Source organism: Bos grunniens, chromosome 25 (assembly GCF_055505025.1).
Source record: "Bos grunniens cultivar Pamir isolate PY7600 chromosome 25, Bosgru_T2T1.0, whole genome shotgun sequence".
NCBI lineage: Eukaryota > Metazoa > Chordata > Mammalia > Artiodactyla > Bovidae > Bos > Bos grunniens.
The window spans coordinates 6323418-6341749 of NC_141189.1; the positions used below are offsets into that span (position 1 = coordinate 6323418).

The 18332-nt window shown below is 47.8% G+C and overlaps 1 protein-coding gene across 3 annotated transcripts in view; it reads right to left on the reverse strand.

Moving 5' to 3' along the window:
• Window positions 1-267: 267 nt before the first annotated feature.
• Window positions 268-18332, reverse strand: part of GJC3 (gap junction protein gamma 3) — a 28531-nt gene continuing 10466 nt past the window's right edge. The window contains exons 1-3 of one of the 3 annotated variants that reach the window (XM_086374109.1): window positions 9139-11186; window positions 3528-3858; window positions 268-2840 (exon numbers count right to left, since the gene is read on the reverse strand). In XM_086374109.1, coding sequence (XP_086230235.1) covers window positions 2796-2840; window positions 3528-3858; window positions 9139-9278 — 516 coding nt within the window. In that variant the 5' untranslated portion in view covers window positions 9279-11186 and the 3' untranslated portion in view covers window positions 268-2795. Of the gene's footprint in view, window positions 3859-9138; window positions 11187-18332 lie in introns of those variants that run through there. The other 2 variants (XM_086374107.1, XM_086374108.1) reach the window with 2 other exon arrangements.

Below are 18332 nucleotides of genomic sequence, written 5' to 3' on the forward strand. Positions count from 1 at the left end.
CCCCGGTGGGGGGACTAAGACCCTGAGTCCCACAGGCTGCACAGTGCCGCCAAGCAGAGGAGAAAAAATAGAGAGAAGGAATCTGAGTCTTAAATATGAGCCAAGCAAGAAGAGGGGCTCTCATCTGTTACTGATGCAAACATGAGTATCTGTGGTGTGTCTGTGTATCTGTATGTCTGCCTTTGTTTTGAACTGTATCTCTTTAATGTCTCTGTGTCTTCAATCCTGCCATACTTCCGAAATGAGCATCCTTCTTTACTGAAAATATTGAGGCTCCCTAATTTACAATTTTATTCATATGGAATTTCAGGGGATCTCAATTGGCTAAACAATCTTAACAAAGAAGAACAAAGCAGGAAGATGGACACTTCCCAATTTCAAACATTATTACAAAGCTACAGTAATTAAAACGTGGTACTGCCATAAGAATAGATACATAGATCAATGGAATCAAATTGAGAATACAGAAACGATGCCATACATCACCAAGCAATTGATTTTCAACAATGGTGCCAAAAACTATTATATGTAGGGAAAATAAACTTTTCGACAAATAATGCTGGGACAGCTGGATATCTACATGGAGAAGAATGAAGCTGGACCCTGTCTCATAACATATACAAAAATTAATTCAAAATCAAAGACCTAAATGTAAAGCTAAAACTATAAAACTTTTAGAAGGAAAGTTAGATGTAAGCTTCATAGTCATGGACTAGGCAATAGTTTCTTAGCTATAACACCAAAATCATAAGCAACAAAAGAAAAAAATTGATAAACTGGATTTCATCAAAATTAAAAACCTGTGCATCAAAGGATGCTGTCAGTTAAATGAAAGACCACCCACTGAATGGAGAGAATATTTGGAATCATACTTGTGATGAGGATCACACAAGAAGAACTCAACAACAAAATTACAAACAACCCAATTTTTTTAAAATGGGCAAAGGATTTAAATAAACGTTCCTCCAAAGCAGCTGTACAAATGGCCAATAAGCACATGAAAAGATACTCAACATCACTAGTCATTAGGAAAATGCAAATCAAAACCACAATGAAATATCATTTCACCCACTAGGATGGTTAGAATTTAAAAATCAAACAGGGAAAAAAGATAATACGAAATGTTAGCAAGGATGTGGATAAACTGGAACCCATTTATACATTGCTACTAGGAGTGTAAAACAGTAACTGGTACAGCTGCTGTGGAAAAAAGTTAGACAGTCCCTTCACAGGTTAAACAACGTTACCATGTGCCCCAGTACCTTCACTCCCAGGTATCTACCAAAGAGACCAGAAAGTATGTGTTCACACAGAAATTCGCACATGAATGTTCATGGCACCATTTTTCATAATAGCCCCAAAGTGGAAACAACCCAAATGTCCACAGCCTCTAAAATGAATAAATAAAATGTGGTATAGCCATACAATGAAATAACACTCAGTCATAAAAGGAATGAAGTGCATGATGCTAAGGGAAAGATGCCAGGCACGAAAGACCACACACTGCATGGGTCCATTTGTAGGTAAAGCCCACCCTAAGAAAATCTGTAGAGACAGAACATAGATTAGTGATTGCTTATGTCTGAACGGGTATGGGGATTTGGGGATAAAAGCTAAGTATTTTAGAGTTTCTTTTTGAGTTGATGAAATGTTCTTAAACTGTTGGTATTATGGATACACAGCTCTGTGACTATACTAAAAGTCATTGAATTGTATACTTCAAATGGGTGAATTATATGGTATGTAACCTACATCTCAATAATGCTATTTAAAAAGGGACACCATCAAGGAGAAATTCAGAATGATGCCAGTTGCTTTTTTCTTGGCTGGGCTCTGGTTATAACTAAATACCAGATTCTTTATGAAACACTGTGTAGCAGAAAGAAAACATTATTATTTTGATAGCTGTTGCCAGAGTGTCTTTGGGGAACCAGATGTCTTTCCTTCGGAATAAACCTTCCTAATTTACTGGAGGATCCTTTGAGATTCCATTTGCAAACCTGGAAACCGCTCTTTGTTGAGAATTTGAGGGCAAGGAAGAGCTGAGAAAGGAGATGTTTCTGCAAAAAGGTGGAAGGCTGGAAAGCTTTTGGACCGAAATGACTGAGAGACTCAATAAAAAAGCAGCCTGATACTCAGCATTAGATTACCTACTGAATCATACTGTGATATAAATGTTCCTTATTATTAGCCCTGAATCAGCAGTAATGATTTCTGTGTTATATTGAGGACTATGAATTTTAAAAAGTAGTCATAGTAATCTTCCAAAAGAGTGTAGCCAAGTGTTTGAATACATCAAATCTACATAAAGGACCCTGGGTTATATATGAGTGAAAAGCCAGGGTTTCTTAATAAGACCTATGCTGCGGGACGGGGCGCATTTTTGGTTACAGGACTTCGAAGGTGGGGGAGCAGAGGACGTGGACAGCTGGAAAGAGGAGGAGACCCATTGAGACAGGAAAGAGGATTGTCCTCAGCAACAGGAATGCCAGCTCGGTGGTCAGGATTTATTGTGCAGGACAGGGAAAGGTGCTGTTTTATGGAGGCTTCTGCTGGCCAACTCTGGAAACAAGCCTGTGAAAGCTGTGATGCTGACACCGGGGAATTCTGGTGAGAAGGCACGACAGGACTCTCCAAGGAAAAGCTTCGGACACCAGGTCTCACCCCCGACCCCACCATGGCTCTTGGATTCGCAGCCACAGCCTTTAATTTGCCATGGAGCTACACCCTCACTCACTGGATGTCTGGACCAAGAGCTGATCACGGGGTTTCCTTCACAGGGGAGCCAGGTGTCTTCATAACTCTGCAGAAGCTGAGACTTTGTCTAAGTGGGAAGAGACCTAAACGGAAGGGCAGGAGGTAAAATGCGCTGAGTACTCTGGCCCTGGTTCATTGGAAGGAACCATCCAGCTGTTGGGTGGTCAGGACACATTTACTGAGAACCTGCTTTTCTACTTTATAGCTTATGGGGGCGTTGTGCTCCCCAGAGGGTGAGGGACCCACCCTGGGGGACCTTCAGGATCCATACATCAGGGGCGGGCAGAAAGAGGGACCTCAGAGCCCCTCTCGCCTGCTTCTCCGGGCCGTTCTCTTATTTCCACCACTGGAAAGTTATCCGTGGGTGCCTTGCATCTTTTGGCACTCTGTGAAGTTGGGGAGTAATTAGAAGAGGGGGATTTGTGCCTCCAGATCCTCCACCATCTCCCCAGGCCCAGGAGGACAAGCTCCAAAAGCGTGAACAAGAGACAGAGCCCCGTGACCCCAAACATGGTCTTCAAGAAGATGCTCTTCTCAGAGGGGCGAGAGAGGTAACAGTTGGTACTGCCAAGGCAGGGCTCTAGACGACACACAAAGGAACTGGGCATCCTGAACCCGTACAGGTGGTACTGCCCCCCCAAGGCTGCCCCCTCAAGGGCCAGTCGCACCCCGAGCTGTGCCACGTAGGCCCAGAGCAGCCTGGAGCTGCCAGCCCTCGAGGCCTCTCCGCCCTTCTCCCCTTGGCTCAGCGTCTCTTCTTCCGTCTTCACCTTTTCCGATGCCTCCCAGTGCCAGATGACGTGATACAGAATGAAACCCATGTAGAGGGCGCTGGGCACAGCCACCAGCGTGACCTGGAAGGCCCAGAAGCGCAGCGGGGAGAGGGGGTGGAAGGCATCGTAGCACACGGCCTTGCAGCCCGCCTGCTGAGTGTGACACACGAACTCGCTCTGCTCCTCGCTGCCGCCAAAGACCCCCGTCCCGCCGGCGGCCAGCAGCACCAGGCGGAGCCCCAGGAGCGCGGGAAGCAGGAGGCGGCCCACGGGAGTTGGGTGCCGGCTCTCCTCCGCGGCCACCCGCCTCAGGAAGCTGCCGCACATCCTGTTAGGAAGCAGAGGACAGCGGTGAGCGTCGGTGCGCTGCGCGCCGGGCCCCAGGAGAAGCGCCGGGCCGCTCTTCACTCCCGATCCAAGGATGGGTAGGGCAGGCTTGCTTGCTCCTCCCCGAGAACCTGGTTGATCAGATACCACGACCTGACTGTACCTCTTTGTAGTTATGGAGTCATCTCTCTAAAATACTAATTGTGAATGAGTGTGGCTGTGACTTTCTTTTCTTGCCCCTTCCAGTGCTGCTGGGAATTCCGGTGAGAAGGCATTACAGGACTCTCCAAGGAAAAGCTTTGGAGGCCAGTACCCTCCATCCACCCACCCACCACGGCTCTTGGATTTGCAACCACAGCCTTTAATTTGCCATGGAGATAAGTCCCCACTCACTGGATGTCTGGACCAAGAGCTGATCACAGGGTTTCCTTCACAGGGGAGCCAGGTATCCATAACTCTGCAGAAGCTGAGACTTTCTAAGTGGGAAGAGACCTAAATGGAAGGGCTGGATGGGATGGAGCAGAGACAGGCTCTGCTCTCGACCTGCAGGGAGAGCAGAGCCTGTCTTTGTCTTTCTCTTTCCCTCCCTTCCTCTCTCGCTTCCCAAAGGCTGAATAGTCAGAGTCCTCTGAAAACCGCTGCCTCCCCAGGCCCCGGTGCTCACAGGCTGCCTGTCTGGCCTCTGCTCCCCTCACAGTGGGGAGACCAAGAAGAGGTTAGGTCAGGGGGGTCAGTGGGGGTCCAGTGAACAGAGCGAGTGTTGAGGCTTGTCTGGTCTGATGTTCCAAGCAGCTTAGGAAAGAACACTTGGAAGAAGACCCAGCAGAATCTACTAGTTAAATGTCACGGGGTTTGGGCCAAAGCCAGAGCTGACTGGACAAAATTCGAAAACTCAACCCTGCTTTGTCATTGCTCTTTGGGCTATCTCCCTCGTGGTGAGACGTGACTGGAGTCGAGGACAGGCTGCAGAACTCCTTCACTTCTCGGGACAGAATGCCATCACAGCGTGAGGCCAGTTTGCCACTTTTCATCTCCTCTCAGCAGCCCTCAACATCCAACTGCTCTTCTAACTCTCCTCCATCAGCCCAAACGCTCACACACCTGGTTCCCCTGACTTACAGAAGAGAAAATAGAGACTATAATGTGAAACCCTGCAGCTGCTTCTTTTATCTTCACAGTCACATTCTGATGTAGCATCTTCGAGAAACAAGTGTCTTTCCACTTGTCCAAGGCAACCCTCCCTTTCAAATCTATGTCCCTGGGGCACTCCTTCCAGCTACTTTGAGGATTTGACCCCCAAATTACCTTTCCTGTAATTCCGACCATCCTTGTTTCCTCTCCGACATTGAACTGGCTTCAGTTTCTTCCAGTTAAGTCTAATATTAGTAACCTGAATTTCTAAGTTAATATGGCAGCAAGTGCAACATGCCTAATTGCTCTCTTACCAGCTATTATAATACCCAGGGAGATGCACAAAACAATCTTAAATGATTATTAGTGTTATAAAGTATAGATAAGAACGGGCCATATGCCAGAACTTAGGGAGAATGGTCACTTCTGTGCAATCAAAAGAGATATTGAGATGCCTCCAAGAGACAGTTCTGAGGGCTTCAATTGACCAAAGAATTATGTCACCATCCACCAACTGTGCGAAGCCATATTTTGAGCCACTCAGAATCCGAGTTTGAACCTCTGCCTGCCCCCTCAGGCCCTCTCTTCCTTCTTTGTCACAGACTGTGAAAACTCCAAGCGTATCAGGCTGCTGAAAATTCTTTTCAGTAAAATTGGGTTAAAATTTTAAAAGAAATTTATTCCAGTCTCTAGAAAGATGCAAAACTGGTCCCATGACTAAAGATGGCAGATTGAAGATAAAAGGTTATCCCCTCTCATCCCTAACACTCCTCGAAAATGAGAGTAAATGGATCTTTATGAGTGCACCCACTACAAAGAGAGCAGAAGAGCATCAGATTGATCCCTGAAGGCAATAGAAAAGGTTCTGGAGAAAACTCAGTCAGCATGCCAGAAAGCACACTGGATAATTCTTTCAGAATTCAAAGGAAGAAGATGAATAAAAATAATAAAAGGTAAATAGATATGGATCAAAAGCAACAGTTAGAACTGGACATGGAACAACAGACTGGTTCCAAATAGGAAAAGGAGTACGTCAAGGCTGTATATTGTCACCCTGCTTATTTAACTTCTATGCAGAGTACATCATGAGAAACGCTGGGCTGGAGGAAGCACAAGCTGGAATCAAGATTGCCGGGAGAAATATCAATAACCTCAGATATGCAGATGACACCACCCTTATGGCAGAAAGTGAAGAGGAACTAAAAAGCCTCTTGATGAAAGTGAAAGAGGAGAGTGAAAAAGTTGGCTTAAAGCTCAACATTCAGAAAACGAAGAAAATGGCATCCGGTGCCATCACTTCATGGCAGATAGATGGGGAAACAGTGGAAATAGTGGCTGACTTTATTTTTCTGGGCTCCAAAATCACTGCAGATGGTGACTGCAGCCATGAAATTAAAAGATGCTTACTCCTTGGAAGGAAAGTTATGACCAACCTAGATAGCATATTCAAAAGCAGAGACATTAATTTGCCAACAAAGGTCTGTCTAGTCAAGGCTATGGTTTTTCCAGTGGTCGTGTATGGATGTGAAAGTTGGACTGTAAAAAAAGCTGAGCGCCGAAGAATTGATGCTTTTGAACTGTGGTGTTGGAGAAGACTGTTGAGAGTCCCTTGGACTGCAAGGAGATCCAACCAGTCCATCCTAAAGGAGATCAGTCCTGGGTGTTCATTGGAAGGACTGATGTTGAAGCTGAAACTCCAATACTTTGGCCACTTGATGCAAAGAGCTGACTCATTGGAAAAGACCCTGATGCTGGGAAAGATTGAGGGCAGGAGGAGAAGGGGACGGCAGAGGATGAGATGGTTGGATGGCATCATCGACTCGATGGACATGGGTTTGGGTGGACTCCGGGAATTGGTGATGGACAGGGAGGTCTGGTGTGCTGCAGTTCATGGGGTCGCAAAGAGTTGGACATGACTGAGCAACTGAACTGAAAATCTGTTTATAATTTGGAAATCAAGACAACAATAAAGTCGCTAGATGTATTAGATGGGAAAGCTTAGCGAAAGCTTTCCTTAGAAAGGAGTGATTTTTCCATAAATGTTTCAGTTTTGTTTGGTGACTGAGGTCCACAGCGAACCAAAAGAGAGGTCAAGTTTCAAGGCTGGTCCTGGGTTTCTCAGCCTCAGCACTGTTGACATTTGGGGCCTGTGTCTTTAGTGTGGGGCCTGTCAGAGGAGAGCTGGCCCATGAGCTGTAAGACCTTTAGCAGCGCCCCTGGCCTCTGTCCACTAGACGCCAGCAGTGCACACAACCCCCACAACGGTCTCCAATCAATGCTAAGCGTCCCCTGGGGCGCAAATCGCTCCAGGCTGAGAACCGCTGCTTTCGGGTAGCACTGATCCATCACCTGTCCACTCTTGGCTTCAGTTACCAGCTCGTAAAGCAAGACATCTGTACCAGAGCATCTCCAAGGGCTTTTGCAGGGCAGATCATCGGCCCATTTCCAGGTCGGTTGTACACCCTCCCGTGATGATGCCTCCAGCCCCCGCCACTGCTGAGTTCACAGGGTCCCAGCACTTGTTGTGGGGGTGGGCAGCACTGAGCTCTGAGGGTTTCCGCCTCAGCTCTCCCGTCAAGTCACCAGACTAAATGCTAATTTAGTAAACTCTCACCCTCATCTCATTTCAAAGTGCAGCTCCAAACACACATCTCCCCAGCAGACCTGGGATTTAACAGAGAGCAGAGAAGGCAATGGCACTCCACTCCAGTACTCTTGCCTGGAAAATCCCATGGACCGGGAAACCTGGTGGGCTGCAGTCCATGGGGTCTCGAAGAGTCGGACACGACTGAGCGACTTCCCTTTCACTTTTCACTTTCATGCATTGGAGAAGGAAATGGCAACCCACTCCAGCGTTTTTGCCTGGAGAATCCCAGGGACGGGGGAGCCTGGTAGGCTGCCATCTATGGGGTTGCACAGAGTCGGACACGACTGAAGCGACTTAGCAGCAGCAGCAGCAGGCCCAGCATGTTCCAAGTGTCAGGAGTTTGAGTGGTTTCCAGAAGCCCTGTCTCTGTTCTTCTCTCTTGCCCATGCCCACCCCAGACCTGTAGCCAAACACCCAGATGTTCTCTGGGAGGCTCTCAGAACTGAGCTGAGGTCTCCAGGTTTCCCCACAGAGGGAGAGAACAGGAAAAAGCAGGACAAGAGGACTTGCTTGAGAACCCCTGGTTTGGAGCACCCTTCCGTGTTCTTTACGCCACGGCTGTTACCACCAGCACAGGGCTTATTCCACACACATTCCAGGGCCTAGAGTGTGTAGGCAGTAAATATCCTGCCCCATCTTCCCAAGTCTGCAGACCAGGGGAAGTTTCTGATAAACTAAAGCCCAAATATAGCCACCCCTCCTCCCCTGCTTTCCTGGGACCCCCTGCTTTCCCCATCTATTCCAGCCATCCCCTGCCCACCCTTCTCGTTCTCTGAGACCCTCTCCCTCCTCCCAGAAACATATCTTTGCCCACAGTGGGTCAGAGACCCCAGGCCAAACTATGGGACCCAGAGAGCTAAGAGCTCAGCATTGTTGAGAAAGCTCGAGAGACCTCTCTGTTTCTGGAAGGGGAGAAATAGTTGGCAAATCAATTTATTCAAGAGGGGGTTGGCAGGACCTAAACTCTGTCAAGATATTAGAAGCAGTTCCTATGAGTTCAAGAGTTGGGAGAACGAGGAAAGCCCAGAGTTGGAGGAGATTTTCAAATATATAAACATATTTTTTTAATTCCATCATGATTTTGTTAAGAATTTTTCTGAGCATCTCTTTTTTGGGGGGGAGAAAAATTCCAGGATTCCATAGGTGGCAGAAGCCACCTCTGGAGAGAGTTAAGACTCAACATGGCCATGAAGGAAGGGTGTCCACTGAGGCCAGTGCTGGGCCCAGCCCCCTGCCTCCAGCTCACCCCACCTGGCCTTGAAAGCATTCTAAATCTTTTGCTAAAGGGTGGTTAAGGGTGCAGCGGCCCTGGCATCCCCAGGTGTGCAGAACCGCAGGCCATATCCCAGGCTTAGTGAGTCAAGACTGAATGTTAATGTTACCCCATCGTGGGCGGTGGGCGTGAGCATTAGAATTGCAACTGAGCAGCCCAGAGCCCGGGGTGGCCCCCTCCGCTACCCCAGGCCCTGGGCCAGCCCAGCCTTGCGCTGCCCCAGCACTCACCTGGCAGCTTCGAGCCAAAGCACCCGCAGCAGAAGAAAGAGGCAGACAGAAAAGTCCTCAGGCCGGAGCCTGCAGGGTCCTCGCTCTCCCCCAGGCCCTGCCTCCCTCCACCACCCACTCCTTCCCCCACCCCTTGTCATTCCTGGCAGCTTTATGCAGGGTCAAAGAAATGCAGCCAGAGGGGCAGGCAGCCCAGCTGCTAAAGAATGGACTCCGGAGAACAACCCTCTGTTGTCGAGGGTCAGGGGTACATCATCTACATGAACTGAAATGGGGAGATCATCCGAAAGGAGGCAGAGGCTTTGGCGTCTTTTCAGTGCGGGGGCTGGCAGGCAACAACAGAGAGCATTCCCTACAGTTGTCTTGGCTGGGAGAAATAACGCGGGCCTCCCCCATAGCCCGATGGGCGTCTGCCTGCTCCTCGTCCTCTCAGCAGCTCAGGGAGCCCAAACCCTGGGAGAATTCCAACACTTGAGTTCCAGATACCGCCCCTGTGCAGATGCAGGGCATCGTGCCACTATTTTCTAGCATTTAATATTTTTACAGAGAACTTCAAGTCCAGCTTGGTAATCTTCACCTTTTAAGCCATTTGATCTTTTTACAGTTTGCCAGATGAATTTTTTTCTTTTTTTGTGGGGGGGGGGGGGTGGGGGGGATGGGCGGTGCCCACACTGCATGGTTTTCGGGATCTCAGTTCCCCGACCAGGGATTGAACCCTCTGCAGTGAGAGCATGGCGCCCTAACCACTGGACTGCCAGAGAATTCTCAAATGAATGTTTTACCTTGGAAGCCTGTTCACTCCTCCAGGGGATACTATTCAGCAGGACTTCAGAAACCTCTCACTGGCTCTCTTCTGTTCACATCTGGTCCACAGGAAATACTGATGCATCTCTAGGCCAAAAAACTCTGGGCACGTAGGCCATATCCAGTGCAACCACACCGCCTTCTGTTCATCTGCTGGATATCCTATCTCTTGACTCTCTGATTTATCAGTCCAGGGCCCACCCATTGGACTCTTTCTGGGCATGAGATGCAGGCAGAAGGCAGCATCCTCTTCCAGACCTTTCCATTGGGAAGAACTAAAAGCACATCTCTTTCCCAAGTAGCTTCCCTCCAGGGTCTTCCCTGGTGACCCAGTGGTTATGACTCCGTGCTTCTACTGCAGGGGGTGCAGGTTCAATCCCTGGCTGGGGAACTACTAAGATCCCACATGCCTCGCAGCATGGCCAAAATAAAAATTCAAACTGAAGATAACAACAACACCAAAAAAAAAAAGCAAAGTAGCTTCTCTCCAGTTAGCCCTCTTTGCCTTTAATTTCCAACAATTCAGCCAAACTTAGATGTGGGCATAGAGTTCGAGTGTCATAATTGCTGTTCATTTGGTTTTCCTTTGAAATACTGCATCTCAGACTAGCAACCACTTTAGAATGTCCTACGTATTGTATTTTCCAAAACATTGCATCTTGAAATCCCAGTCCGAATTTCCAATATATTCTTACACCAACATTTATTCAGTGCATATAAGTGATGGATATAAGTGCTAAATGGTTATTAACTCATACTTCATAACAACCTTATGAAGTACATACTATTACTACCCTCTTATAGGGGAGAGAAATAAAGAACTGAGAAGTTGAGTAACTTATAAAAGGTCAACCAACTAGTGAATGGAGAAGCTGGGATTTGGATAAGCAATCTGGCTGTAGATAGCAAACCCTTAAACTCTACTATGCTGCTAGCCTGCTCATATTTCAAATTACCAGCCTTTAAAGACCTATTAATGGTAAATCCACTATAATTTCATACCCTCATGAAAATAAAAACCCTCTGCTTACATTTTCCACATCTTAATGACTAATTCTGCCATCCACCCTGGATCCCAACCAAAACCTTTGATGTCATCACTGACAGCTTCTCCTTCATTGAGCACATCTTATCAGTCTACTGGTTGTGGAGATTCTGTCCCTTGAATTAAGAAGACGCCTTAGTTCAAGACTGAATTACTGAAATGGCTTCTGTTTCTAGATTTGTCTACCCCTAATCCATTCTCAGCATTGCAGACAGAATATTTAACTCAATTCTTATTTAAATTTAACAACATCTTTACCAGTTTCTTTGCTCTGGTTGCTTCTTGAATGTCATACCTTCCTTCTGGATTAAATCTTATTCTCCTTTTCCGTGTGTGTGTGTTCATCTTAACTATTTTGTGTTCAGTTCAATCGTGTGAAATATATTCACATTTTGGTTCAGTGGATTTCCAACTCTTTCATCTCGTAAAACTGGAATTCTGTCCCCATTTCACCCTCCTGACACCATTCCGTTTTCTATTCCTATGAATTTGACTACTTTAGACTCTTCACATCAGTAGAATCATACAGCATTTGTGACTGGCTTATTTTCAGTTCAGTTTAGTCACTCACTCACATCCGACTCTTTGCGACCCCATGAACTGCAGCATGCCAGGCCTCTCTGTCCATCACCAACTCCCAGAGTCCACCCAAACCCATGTCCATTGAGTTGGTGATGCCATCCAACCATCTCATCCTCTGTCGTCCCCTTCTCCTCCTGCCCTCAATCTTTCCCAGCATCAGGGTCTTTTCAAATGAGGCAGCTCTTCGTATCAGGTGGCCAAACTATTGGAGTTTCAGCTTCAACATCAGTCCTTCCAATGAACACTCAGGACTGATCTCCTTTAGGATAGACTGGCTGGATCTCCTTGCAGTCAAAGGGACTCTCAAGATTCTTCTCCAACACCACAGTTCAAAAGCATCAATTCTTTGGTGCTCAGCATTCTTTATAGTCCAACTCTCTGTCTTCAAGGTTCATTCATGTTGTAACATCTATCAGAACTTCAGTCCTTTCTAAGGTTGAATAGTATTCCACTGCATGTATGTATGTGCAACATTTTGTTTATTCATTCATCCATTGATGAATTGTTAGGTTGTTTCCACCTCTTGGTTATTGTGAGTAATGCTGCTATGAACATGCTGCTGCTGCTGCTAAGTCACTTCAGTCGTGTTCAACTCTGTGCGACCCCATAGATGGCAGCCCACTAGGCTCCGCCATCCCTGGGATTCTCCAGGCAAGAACACTGGAGTGGGTTGCCATTTCCTTCTCCAGTGCATGAAAGTGAAAAGTGAAAATGAAGTCGCTCAGTCGTGTCCGACTCTTGGTGGCCCCATGGACTACAGCCAACCAGGCTCCTCCGTCCATGGGATTTTCCAGGCATGAGTACTGGAGTGGGGTGCCATCGCCTTCTCCGGCTATGAACATAGGTGTGCTAAATTTTTTTCTTCTTGAAGTACAACCTTTGGTAGTTCTACCAGGGAACTGTTTAAGGTTAAACGCTTTGTTTTCTTCCTTTTTTTATTGACGTATAGTTGCTATACATTATTATATGTTTCATGTGTATAACATAGGGGCCATGAAGCCAGGAATTCAAGAGTTCCCTCCTTTTCCAGACTTTATGGACTGACTTTGGTAAGTCTATAGATTTACTTTATAGACTTCACCTGTGGCGAGATCATGGCAGAGTATGCTGTGACCCCATGTTGCATACAGGCCAGGAGGAGAACAATCGGAGTATGTTTTGCAAGATTCTTATACTGCGTGTGATGGTCTGATATCCCTTGCAGGTAAACTGCAATAAGATGAAAATGTAAAATGTACAGTATTATACAGTCAAGAAAGGATTGTAGCTAATGGGCAACCAAGGAGACAAAGTAGAATTATAAACATATGATCAGTTCATCCAAAAGAAGGCAGAAGAGGAAAGAAAGGGAACAAATAAAGCATATGAGACAAATAGCAACATGGGAAGTTTGAATTTAACCATGTGAATAACCACATGAGGTGTAAATGGTCACGCCACTTCAATTTACAGGCAGAGAGACAGACTGAGTAAAGCAAGACCTACTCATATGCTAAGTACAAATAACCCACGTTTTAACTTTCTTTCTCTATTTGTGGCCGTGCTGGGTCTTCGTTGCTATGCAGGCTTTTCTCCAGTTGCAGCAAGTGGGGCTGTTCTCAAGTTGCGGTGCTCGGGTCTCTCACTGCAGTGGCTCCTCTTGTGGTGGTGCACAGGCTGAGCTGCTCCGCGGCATGTGAGAACGTCCTGGATCAGGGGTTGAACCCGGGTCTCCTGCGTTGGCAGGCAGATTCTTTACCTCTGAGCCACGAGGGAAGTCCTTAACCCACTTTCTAATTTCACATGTGGACCAGAAGTAAAAGGATGGAAACATATACTATGCTGACACAAAGCAAAAGAAATCCTGAGGGGCATTATTAATATCAATTAATATTAATGGTAACAGCAAAAATATTACCAGGGATAAAGAGGTCATTCCATTATTATAAAGGGACCAATTCATCAAACCCTGAACACTTACACTCCTAATAACAGAGTTAGGTGACTAGCAAGGAAACCAAGGTCCAGACAGTTTGAATCACTTGTGAAGGTCACTCAGGCAGCAAGTGGAAGAGGCAGGGTGGGAACCAAGGGTGGCTCTAGAGTCTGACGTCCCCCTCCGCTAAGCCTTGGAGGAGCCACCGCGTCAGGGGCCTTCAGCTCGTCTCTGCTGATGGCATGCGGTCACCTCCTTGGAAAATCAGAACTGGGAGCCCACCTTTCGGGGCCTCGCAGATGGTCCAGACCCAGTGGCCAAAGTCCTTGTCTAACTGAAGAGGGGGTGGAAGGTGGGGAGGAACACAGGACTCGGGGAACAGGCACACTTTTCAAAGTCGCCTGGATTTCTCCCAATTCCTCAATGGCTCCATTTATAAATGTCCACAGTGCCCTGGGCAGTGTGGGTATCAGGGGAGGAGGTTAAGGTTGGTGCTGGAGGTTGGGGGAGGGGCCTTCTGCCCAATTCTTTCTAAGCTTCTGACAGGACCCTAAAGCACCAAGACAAACTTCTCTTTCACAGTAAGTTCTGAGGATTGGTGCCAGGAAGGGAGGCCCCAGGGGTACCGAGAAGTCATCCCATTTCTTTATTCCACCAGACAAGGCCTTCTTTGTCTCCCTCCTCCCACCAGATGAGACCGGCCTCCTCCCACAGCTGTATGCTGACGAAACGTGCCAAGCCCTGGAGCAGCAGCATGCCCGGGGTGCAGGGGTCACCCAAGGGTGGGGGCAGAAGGAGGCCTGGCCTCTCCCTCCCTCTCTCCACAGCTGGATGGATCTGTCTGCGTGGGGGTACAGTGAGAGACCACCAGGAACGAGGGTGGGGGAGGAGTCAGGAGAAGGAAAGAATCGCATTGCACGGCACTGGGCCTGGGAGACCACGTGACCTAGAGAGAAGGCAGATACGCTGGTCCTGGGAAGGTGTATATGACCTCTGGGACATAGAAGGGACCACACAGGTAAGAGATGGAGTTCCCAGGGTGACGAGGATGAAGGGAGATCCCAGGTGCCGAGAGCAACCTGTCAAACCCAAGATTCCTGAATGTCTTGTGATGAGATTCAAATGACTGGTGAGGCAGTTGAATAAGAACATAGAAAAGTAATAACCATCAGCTCCATTAAAAATAAAAAGTTGTGTGAGAAAGTAAAATGATTATAGCTCACTACACAGCAGAGCTGTGAATGTATTACAGTCATAATAATGAAAATAATGAAGACCTAGCCTAAGTTCTCATATAAGGTATTTTATTGGGAAGATGGATCATGGGAAATGGACGTGTGTACTGAAGGCTAGGAAAGGATGAAGGAAAATCATCATTTTCCAGGATGTTGACTTAATAATGAAACGTCAAGAAAGCATTGAGAGACAAGGAGGTAAATGTCTTCAAAGTAACCAGCTGGAAGATACGAAAAATCACTGCATGAAAAATAAGGAGAAAATATTCTTAAAAACCATATGACTTTGCATAAACCAAACACTGAAAAAAAATACTTATGGTCTTAAGCAAAGAATTTTGACTGAAAAATAATTAACGGGAAAAGGGAAGAATTGCAAAAAGATCATGTACTTGGAAGTAACAGTGTGGAAGTTTATTTAAAACAAAAAATGTGCAGGAATTCCCCAGCGGTCCAGTGATTAGAAGCCCGTGCTCTCCCGCCGTGGGCACAGGCTCAATCCCCGGTCGGAGAACTAAGATCCCACACGCCAAGGAGCAACTAAGCCCGCACACAGCTACTCAGCCCCTGTGCCACAACTAGAGTCCGTGCGCCGCAACGAAAGATCTCGGGTGCCACGAATAAGACCCGACTCAGCCGAATAAATAAATATTTTTTAAAAAGAAGAAGAAGGCCTACATCTGGATCTGGTCCTTGTCCTGAGCGCCCCAGGGAAACACTGGCCTGGATAAATGCCACGGTCCTGTAGGTCTGTCTCATAGCGGTGTTTATTCTCACCCCATACTCAATAGACAATACATGGAAATGCCATCCTTAATCATTAGTCATGGCGGTTCCCTGGTGGTCCAGTGGTAAGACTCCGTGCTCCCAACGCAGGGGGCCTGAGTTCAACCCCCCATTAGGGATCTAGATCCCACATGCCGCAACTAAGGGTTTGCACACAGAGACTAAAGATCCCACGTGCTGCATGCAGGCCCAATGCAGCCAAATAAAGAAATTTTTTTAATTTATTTATTTTAATTGGAGGCTACTTACTTTACAATATTGTAGTGGTTTTGCCATACATTGAAACATGTATATTATCATATGTGAAACAGACCTGCAGTCCAGGTTCATTGCATGAGACAGGGTGCTCAGGGCTAGTGCACTGAGAAATGTTTAAATAATAATAATTAGTCATGGAAGAGGAACCAAGTAACTCAGAAGGAAATAACACAGCGAGTGATATTTCAAAGCAATATTTGTTCTGACCTTTGAACAAACAAAGTATAACTTGACAGGAGGAAATTTGTAGACCAGTGAGAAGATCCAGGGCCCCCGTGAACAGGCCAGGGCTGAGGCCAATTGGAATGTGAGACCCACACCACCTATACGACAGGAGACGCGGGCCGGGGTGGGCAAGAGGAGGAAACCTCAGAATACCTGAGTCCTGGCCAGGGGTGGGGACAAGGAAAGGGCACACAGCCACTCAGACAGCCAGAGAAACTTCCTGGAGGGGTTTGGATTTCAGGGGAAGCCTAAGACAGCTTGCCAAGATGAGGCAAAAGATTGTTCCTGACCAGCCAACTGTGAGACAGCCGAGATATGAGGGCAGCAAGATGCTGACAAAGGAAGCAACCCGAGGGCAGGGCAGGACCATCGGCAGGGACTGGGCACTGCAGGGAGGAAGGAGGGGTCCAGAGAGCCGAGTGTGGTCCTGCCTCGGCCACCTCCTGTCCACCCAGCAAAGACCCACCAGTGGATTCTCCAGCAGGTGGGACCATCGTCAAGTGCAGTTGAGGATGCCCCACCCCAGGAGGGGCTCGTTGCCACAAATTACCTCCTTCTCAATAGTTCCTCAGCCATTTTAGAAGAGCGTGTTGCTCTGTATTTGAGGGACCCCACTGCAGACAGCCCATCAACTCCCAGGAGTGCATGGAAAAACCTGCATTTGCATGTGATGGGCTTTCTCTGTATCCTATGTTTTATTTTATGCATTAAACATTATCTTGCGAATTCTCTGGCGGTCCAGTGGTTAGGGCTCTGCGCTCTCGCTGCTGAGAACTCAGGTTCAACCCCTGGTTGGGGAATTAAGATCTGCGTGGAGCAGCCAAAAAAAAACTTACCTTGAAGGAAATTTTTTAATTTATTTTATCAGTCAGTAGAGTCGCTCAGTCACGTCCGACTCTTTGTGACCCCATGGACTGCAGCACACCAAGTTTCCCTGTCCATCACCAACTCCCAGAGTTTGCTCAAACTCATGTCCATCAAGTGGTGATACCATCCAACCATGTCATCCTCTGTCGTCCCCTTCTCCTCCTGCCTTAAGTCTTTCCCAGCATCAGGGTCTTTTCGCATCAGGTGGCCAAAGTATTGGAGTTTCAGCTTTAGCATCATAAAATTTCTTTTATAAATAAATAAAATTTTAACATTAAAAAATAATAATTATCTTGAGAATAACTAGCAAGGGAGTAGCTCGCTGTGCTGTGCTGTGCTGTGCTTTGTCACTCAGTCATGTCCGACTCATGTCTCAGAACTGTAGCCCACCAGGCTCCTCTGTCCACGGGGATAGGACTAGGCAAGAATACTGGAGTGGGTTGCCATGCCCTCCTCCAGGGGAATCTTCCCAACCCAGGAATCCAACCCAGGTCTCCTGTGTTGTGTGTGGATTCTTTACCATCTGAGCCACCAGGGAAGCCTGAGTAGATGGCATAAAAGGCTAAGAACTGCTAACTGAGAGGGATGGGTGTGCAGAGAATAGAGACTGGGACTGAAAAGACACGATCAAGGAATGTGCCTCGTTCCTTGGACACTGGGCGCCCGTAGGATTGTGGCCCCAAAACTCTGACTCAAGCCTCCCTTTTGCATCTACCATCCTACCACCCAACTGCTCGATCCGTTTCCACCAAGTCGGCCTCAGTGCCCCTCAAGTAGGTCTGGTGCCATCTCTTTTTGTCTTTGCTTGCGGATCCATTGATCTGTTTTTCTAAATGTTCATTGATTGTCTTCTTGCTGCCAGGCACTGCACCATGCAACTGGTCCTGGGTACACCTGTGCCGCCACCAGACGCCACAGGGGACGCTGGACGCCCCCGGGGCTACTGCTGCCCCACTGCCTCCAGGAGCCACCAAGACCCCCAGGATGGGTCGTCTGCTGCGGCTGCTTCTCTGATTCACTGACCCCTGAGTCAGTGTCCAGGGAGAGAGCGGCTGCTCCCCTGAGCCCGGGCCACGTGCGCCTGTTCTGCTGCTGGGGGCGCCACACAAGGGGCCTCTGGCTGTGCCTGCTTCTCTGATGGAAATGCTGGGCCAGGAGGCAGAGCTCTGGCAGAGCAGCAGGGGTGGGTGGGGTGGGGAGGGGGTCGCACCCGGGCTGGGGTCTACCCAGGCCCAGGCTTTGCCAGCGGGGAAGGGTGAAGCGTGGCTTGACAATACCCAGCTCCTTCTATGAACGCCGGGGTGGGGATGTCAGAGAGGCTAGAAGGGTGACACACGCCCCAGACATCTGCCACTTGCCACACACACACCCAGCCCACTGGCATTCTTCCACACTGGGGTACCCAAACCCTGGTCCCCAGATCAGCCGTCTCAGCTCTCGTGTTCAGATGGTCTGCAGACTCGCTGAGCACAGACCC